Source organism: Octopus bimaculoides, chromosome 19, assembly GCF_001194135.2.
Source record: "Octopus bimaculoides isolate UCB-OBI-ISO-001 chromosome 19, ASM119413v2, whole genome shotgun sequence".
Taxonomy (NCBI): Eukaryota; Metazoa; Mollusca; class Cephalopoda; order Octopoda; family Octopodidae; genus Octopus; species Octopus bimaculoides.
In genome coordinates, this window is record NC_068999.1 from 23,805,353 (window position 1) to 23,813,744 (window position 8,392).

Consider the following 8,392-nt stretch of genomic DNA (forward strand, 5'->3'; position numbering starts at 1 on the left):
ATTTGCGTTCATTTTCATAAATGTTTATCTGAGTAGAATTCTACACATGTGTGAAACATCGGACAAAAGTGATACATTATAAGCAAATCAAAATATTGTCCAAAAATGAACTCAAAATTGTGCGACCCAACCTAGTTGCCGAGGTTATTTTAGTTGTAAAAAAGAGTTGTTGAGTCAAAAACATAGTTTATTTGGTAGATAGATAATAAGTAGCTTTCTTTAGTATAACACACACACATGACTAATTCGGAGAAACATTACTTTCATTATTCACACATCGTCACTCTTGTAATGGAATATTTTGTAATTTTAGTTCAAATTGAAAGTGTGAAACTATTTTCATTTTGTAATGAAACTTGGTCGTTGTAGAGAAGTGTATTAGAAATAACTATAGCTGGTTATTGAGATAATGTAGAAAATTTATAAATGAAAATAAAGTTTATTTGACATGTGCAATTGATTTGATTGTTCTGGAAGGTAGCGAGGTGACAATCATTAGCATGCAGGGCAAAATGCTTGAGCGGTATTTTGCCTGTCTTTACATTCTGAGTTCAAATGCCGCTGGGATCAACTTTGCCTTTCATCCTTTCGATAAATTAAGTACCACTGAGGCACTGGGGTCAATGTAATCGACTAGTCCCCTCCCCTGAAATTTCAGGCCTTGTGCCTATAGTAGAAAGGATTTGATTGTTCTGGTCTTAACATCAGATGGTAAGAATAGAAGTCATTTGATGACACCCTTTTGTTTGTAATTGGTTATCTTGTTGCAGGTTCAATCCAAGGAATATTGAAATACTACCCATCTTGTCCATTCCACAGAATAAGATTATACTGGAGAGCACCATAAGGATGAGTCTGTGAAACACGTTTAAGGTTGTTATCTTGAACACAAATGAGAATATCATGATTTTCAATAGGATCGCCAACCACAAGGATAGCTACTTCATTAAATGTGGGCTCATTAAAACAGCGTAAAATGTTCTTTACTATGGTTTACTATAGACATAATGAACACAGAAACACACACACACACACTCATAGAATTGATAATATTGAAAACGGCAAAACGTACACACACAAAGTTCAAGCGAAACGAAATGTGGTCAATATAGGTGCAAAACATACTTTCTGTAGCATAGTTATGCTATAAAAAAATGGAAAGTCACCAATTTAGCAAAAGTTAATATCTGTCACCAATGTAAGAACGTACAGAAAGTCAACATTTATTTGGAACATGTACTAAATGTTATAAAATTCATGATTGAATGCATGTCACGGTGAAGAAAGTGAAAGTCCAAGAAAATTCAGTAGGCATAATTTAATTTTTCATAGAAAAATAATTTATTTTACAATTTTGAAATGAATGCTGAACCAAGTGTATAATATAAAAGCTGAGGCAGATAATACTTTACTTACCATCAATTTTGTTGGCAGCACATAAACATGGAATATTAGGACGATGTTCTTGCAACTCAGTCAGCCATTTGCTCAGATTTTTATACGTTATTTTTCTAGTGGCATCAAACACCTAAGGAAAGTAATACACACTCTAATGAGCAAATAACCATTTTCTTTGTGAAAAGATGGAGCAGTGCTTATAGATTCTATAGGCCATCCTACTAAAGAGAACTTATTGTTCAGTCCTTTTAGAGGTATCTAGCTAAGACAGTATTATTTAACCCTTTAGCATTCAGATTATTCTTTCAAATATAATGATTATTTATTCATATTGTTTTTAGTCAAATGCTCTGCTAATGTCAAGGGTTACTTTCACAAAATTTCTCAAGTGTGAAAAAGTACTAGTTTGGTAGTAAAAAGCAGTTGGAGTCTTACAAAAGTTATACCAGCAGTTACAGTGGAGATGAAACAAAAACAACTCAAATTAATATAACTAGTCACTGAGGACCAATTCTCTCCCCTTTGAAATGCTAAAAGTGAGTACAATAACAGGTCAGTGGTTGCTGGGTGAGAAAGGTTGAGCTTGTGTCATTTGATTTGAAAGTTACAGAAAAGAGAAAAGTTGAATGATTTGGTAAAGATAGGGGCCCGCCTAATAGATCTTTGTTTGGGTTGAGGGAACAGGAGATTTCATGCTAAATCTGCAGAAAGTTCCAGTTCCCTGCTAAACTGTCTCTGAAGGGCTAAGTAGTAAAGAACATCTGCTGAATTAGAGAGGCCTTTGGCAAAAGAACAGAATATTAACTGAATTAGCTGACATGAAATGCAGGGTTTGAGCTGCTGAAAGTGTGTAATAGGTTAATGTATGGTGGATTGTTTAGATTAGACAGGGATCAGATTGTCCAATGGAACAGAGGCACTGATAGCTGAATAAAAGTTAGGTTTGGAATTAATAAGTACCAGAGTATTTCAGGAGCTGATGTGTTAGTCAAGTACCAGATATATGAGAACATTAACTGACAGATGCTTCAGCCTCTGTACTGGAAGTGTTTGTAAAGGGTAAGTGAGAGGGAGACCAGAATTGTGTACATTTGAATGATATGATTTTCACAAACTGCCTTGAAGGCTGAATTAGAGATGATTGAATTACTAGTGGTTGGAAGATTCTAACAATGCTAGATTTTGCAAATAGAGTAGGGAAACTGTCAGAAATCCTCATGAATTTTTCATTAGAGTAATTTAATGCAGTCCTTGGTGCCATGTGGTGACTTGTGTACCTCAATGACCCTGAGAGCTATACCAGCAGAGTACAAGCCCTAGGTAAAACCACCCATGTTTGCCAGGTCAAATGACAGAAGCCAAACAAATATGGATCACCACTTTCCAGAGGTGAAAATGAGTTTGCATAGGGCCAACACCCCTACCTGGAAAACAAAAGTAAAGTTACAGAAGCAGCAATAGCAATTCAAAACCATCAAGACCTGAGAGAGGAAAGCCTTCCCTTCAGGAAACATATGAGAGGACACCCTAAAAATAGCTGGGCAAGGGATTATTGAGGCAGAACTGAAAAAGCAGGGATCCAAACGGAGAAAAACAGAAAAGACAGCCCAGTGTAAAGAACTGTGGAAAAGATGTTATTTGAAGGGTTTAGGTAAGTAATTTAATGCAAAGATAAATATTTCAGATTAATACTCCATACCATTCTTGTTAGGCCCTGTATAAACTAAATACTCATGTGAGCAACAGTTGAATCAAACTTACCATGATACAAGCATGTGCCTGATGGTAGTATGATCTGTGTAAGGTACTGAATCTTTCTTGACCTGCAGTATCCCAGAAATCTGCAACAAATGAAGTGGAATATCAATAACTTTTGACAACACATGTTAAATAAAATTGGCAATAATTAACACTCCTATAACCGTGAAATGACAACTGTAAACATGCAAAAAACAAATATATTAAATGCAACAAAATAGCATCTGACAATGATTAGAGAAAATACCAACCAAACAATGTGCATGAAAACTGAAAAGATCTGAACAATGTTAGATCAATGAGGACTGGCTTGAGACTAAACAGCAACAACAATACAATTAACAAGAACAATATGACTAGTGCCACCACCAAGACCCAATACAAAACCACCACCACTAACCCACTAATATTTGAGTAACCAATTAGCAATAACAATAAGTGTCAGCATGATAGCAATGTCTGTAGCTACATATGTTATAACTACAGAGTGTGTCTGTGTGAGAGAAAAAGAGGGTAGAATGTAGCATTTTAATAGATTAAGTCAGCAGTGTAGGGGACAAAGTACCTATGAACTTGGTAACCCATCAACTAACTGAAATCATACAGTACTTCCGCCCACCTTTTCATCTCATCATTTCCATTCTTACATTCAAAAGAATACGACAACAAATTTTTGGCTCTCACAAAACAGTTCTTTCTTGGTGTTAATTTTTAACTACATATTTATCCATTGCTGCTGCTATTGTTTAATTTACCTACAATGCAAGATGTTTGGAATGAAACCATCAAATGCAATTGAAGGCAGTAATGTAAAAAAGATTTATGTGGCTCATAAAAAGCACCCAGCACACTCTACTAAGTGTTAGGAAGGGCATCCAGCCATAGAAACCATGCCACAACAGACAGTTGCAGTCTGGACAGCTCCTAGCTAGCCAGCTCCATGTCAAACAGTCCAACCCATGCCAGCATGGAAAGCAGACATTACATGATGATGGTGATGATCTAATGTGATGCTTAAAATGAAGTGGCTCTTAACTGAATGAATTGAGAACCAGATTCAATGTAAAGTGCCAATAAGCATAATGGTAATTTAAAAAATCCAAAAGAACATATGACAATTTACAGAAAAAGGCAGGTGAAACTTATAGAGTAAAAACCTGGTGAAACTGCCAGTGCTTACACAGCAGCTGCTTTTTAATTATCCTGGCCAACAATCATTTAACAAATGATTGCTAAACAAGGTTATACACCAGGACAAGAATACATTGATATGACTGCCCTTTTCTGGAAGTGCATGCCAGCCAGAACTTTGATTTCTCAAGAAATACTAACATCAGGACTTAGAGCTTCCAAAAATCATCTAACATTTCTTCTGGAAGAAAATAGCCCTGGAAATATGAAATTAAAATGCCTACTTGCATATCACTCCAAAAAACCCAAGAGCTTTCAAAGGTTACACAAATCTACCTCTGATTTGGTGTTCAAATAAGAAGACATAGATGACTAAGAGCCTTTTCAAAGAGCAACTTACAAACATCTTTCGTCCTGCTGTAGAAAGGTACTGTGCCAGACACACTATTTCCATCAAAGCATTGCACCTTTTAAACAAAGCACCCAGTAAACTTAAATGAGCTTTGTGATAATGTGAGGGTAGAATATATCACCAAGAATACAACTTCTTTGCTCCAGACAATGTATCACAGTGTGATAGCTAACTTCAAAGAATATTTTAAACAAGAACTTTCAAGTAACTTATGAAAGAAATTGACAGGAAGGATTATCCTACAGTTAGAGAGTTCTAAAAGAAATTCAACATAATGGATGCTGTAGATAACAGCTAAATCATGGGATGAAATGAAACCCTCAAATTTGAATGGTACTTGTTAAAATATATGGCTTGGCTGCAACTGTCATGTTACAAGCCAACATCAAATTTGGAAAAATAATACATTTGCAAATGATGTAGGATTTGATGAAGTCATATTAGAGAATCTGGTTGATTTGCTAGTGTCTCATAAAGAAAGTTTATCTAATGAGAAGCTGATGCTATTATAATGAATACAAACTGAGAATATAGTCTGAGAATACAGAAATCTCACAAACTCCACTTAAATTGACTGCAAAGAATATTTATTTCTTTATTGCCCACAAGGGGCTAGGCATAGAGGGGACAAACAAGGACAGCCAAAGGGATTAAGTCGATTACATCGACTCCAGTGCGTAACTGGTACTTATTTAATCAACCCCGAAAGGATGAAAGGCAAAGTCGACCTCGGCAGAATTTGAACTCAGAACGTAACAGCAGATGAAATACCGCTAAGCACTTTGCCCGGCATGCTAACAATTCTACTAGCTCGCCCCCCCACCTATTTCAAAGAATATTGCTACAGTGTTGGCTGTTATAGAGGAAGATCTTAAGTTGTTGCAGATAACAATCTTAATCATAAATGTAGCATAAAAATTACAAGAGGAGTTTATAACGAGCTCAGTTATTACACTGAGCTGCACAAAGAGATGATACACCATGAACCTCAAACAGGTAAGTTTTTCACCCCTCAACTAGATGTTGATGAAAATGAGCTATCAGATAAAAGATAGAGTCCCTCATCCTCCTACTAAATACCATTCCATTATCACTTCTCACTCAGCAGTCAACATCTTTTGTGATATTATGACATTCTGATTCTTATTTATTTCCTAAAGTATTTTCTCTTCAAATGTTTTTATGTCTTTTTTACTCACCTACTGAAACCTTTTGTCCATTTACTTTCATTTGGTAGTTAAATGTAGTCAAGGCATATGTGGACGATTGTTGTGGTTTGCTAAGTGTATATAAAGGATAATAACAAATTTATTTCAGGTTTCACTTACAAACACATACACACACACATTCTCATTGTATTGACCAGACTATCGGATGTTATAGTAAACCACTGGTCACAATGCATTTCCTTGCATGGTTGTAGCATTCAAATGACGCCTGGCTATGCAAGCAGACAAATATTCCTTCTGAACATAATACCAGTCCATCATAGGGTTAACCATTTACAGCTGAGTGGATTGGAGCAACATGAAATGAAGTGTTTCACTCAAGAACATAATGCACTTTTGGTCTGGGGATAGAAACCACAATCTTGTAATTGTGAGTGCAACACTCTAACCACTACACATGATGTAGAAATAAACTGGGTTTCTTTTAACTTGAAGGAAGTACTCATTAACGACCTCCTTAAAAGCAAACCCAACAGAAAAGAATGCTATAAAGAAACAATCATTATTTTATAAAAAATAATATTTTAAGGTGTCATAGATTTAAGGCAATATCAGGGGTGTCTTCTACTAGAGCCTCAGGCTGACCAAAGCCTTGTGAGTGGATTTGGTAGACGGAAACTGAAAGAAGCCTGTTGTATATATATATGTATGCGTGTGTTTGTTATTTGTGTCTATGTATGTCTCCCCCACCATCACTTGACAACCGATGTTGGTGTGTTTATGTCCCCATCACTTAGTGGCTTGGCAAAAGAGACTGATAGAATAAGTGCTAGGCTTACAAAGAATAAGTTCTGGAGTCGATTTGTTCGACTAAAGGTGGTGCTCCAGCATGGCCACAGTCAAATAACTGAAACAAGTAAAAGAATAAAAGAATATATATATATATATATATATATAAATATATAACGTGAGAGAGTTAGGGGTTGGGGGTACAACCCACTAAGGGATAGTATCTATCCAGTATACTGCTGGGAGGGTACCCAATTATTGCTACACTAGTGCTATACTAGGTGCAATCAATGGGAGTGGGTAAAAGTGGAGGTTTTACCCAAAATTTGTGTAACAATTAGAAAATGGAGGATAATATGCTGAACCCAACTACTTGCAGACGGTGTATCCCGTTGAATTCATTAATTTAATTCATAGCAAAAGTGACAAAAGAAAGGAAGAAAAGAAAAAGAAAGAAAGAACCAAAGCACAGGTATATATATATGTATATATATTTGTATTTCGTTTTGTTGTGTTTTTAGTAAACAGATGTGAATGAACTAAAATCAATAGGAACAGACATATACAAAGTAGGTCATGTCAAGTGGATCTGCACAGTAACCTAAATGAAATAATTAATCGATAACTTTTCTTCTCCATAAAAGTTATTCATGACATGTGCAAATTTTGAAGTCTTACAGAAGGTCATTTTATTGTCTAATTTTATGTTCCTTTTTTTTTTAAACTTCAACTTCAGCTGTACTTGAAAACTAATACAGAAGTATATTATGACAATGAATATGAATTTAGTCATGTAACCAACAAATGCATTTAAAGTATCCATAAAGCAGCATGTCAGGTCTTGCTTACAATGATGCAATGAAACAAATTTATATCTTAAAATAATTTAAGCTATCAGTGCAGTGAAAACTGTTCTAAACAGCTTCATAAATGCAGGGATAATTTTGTACAACAGGAACAATAAGCTTTTATTTATTTATATAATTTGGCATATTTTATATTTTTAAATGGAAGATATTTGCATCATTTATATAAAGCAAATATGATTGGTTCTGCAATAATTATTCAATTAAAAGCTTCATTCATATCACTTAGCAATCATTCTATTCAGTGAAAATAAATGCAGGCATAATTTTGAAGGCTGAAGAATTTTTCATGATTCATTGAAACCATTTACCTTTTCTCTTTTACTTGTTTCAGTCATGAGACTGTGGTCATGCTGGGGCACCATCTTGAAGAATTTTTATTCAAATGAATCAACCCGAGGCTCATTCTTTTTCAAGCCTGATACTTATTTGGTTGGTGTCTTTTGCCAAATCACTAAGTTACAGGGATGTAAACACACCAATACCAGTTGTCAAGCAATGATGGGGACAAACACAGACACTAAAATACATACACATAGATATAAATAAATGTATATATACACACATATAAATATGTGTGTGCGTGTATATATATATATATATATATATATATATATATATATATATACACACACATATATATATATATTTTATTATATGTATTTATTTTCTCCTAGTTAATAATTAATTCGGACAAAATAAATTGGTTAATAGATACCAGGATAGCAAAGATCACAAAATGACTGTGGTGTAACTCCTGTTTATGAGGTAGAAACTCCTTGTTATTTTAGGTACTTGAGTATATATAAATTTAGTAAATGGAGTAAAACGCATATGTTAAATGAATACTTTTATTTCCAACATATGTT

General features: G+C 34.7%; 1 protein-coding gene across 1 annotated transcript in view; it reads right to left on the bottom strand.

Annotated features, from left to right (window-relative positions):
- Positions 1-8,392, bottom strand: part of LOC106873102 (rab-like protein 2A) — a 112,827-nt gene that overhangs the window by 95,520 nt on the left and 8,915 nt on the right. Inside the window, exons 3-5 of the mRNA XM_014920330.2 lie at positions 5,899-5,978; positions 3,160-3,239; positions 1,417-1,528 (exon numbers count right to left, since the gene is read on the bottom strand). Coding sequence (XP_014775816.1) covers positions 1,417-1,528; positions 3,160-3,239; positions 5,899-5,978 — 272 coding nt within the window. The remainder of the gene's footprint in view (positions 1-1,416; positions 1,529-3,159; positions 3,240-5,898; positions 5,979-8,392) is intronic.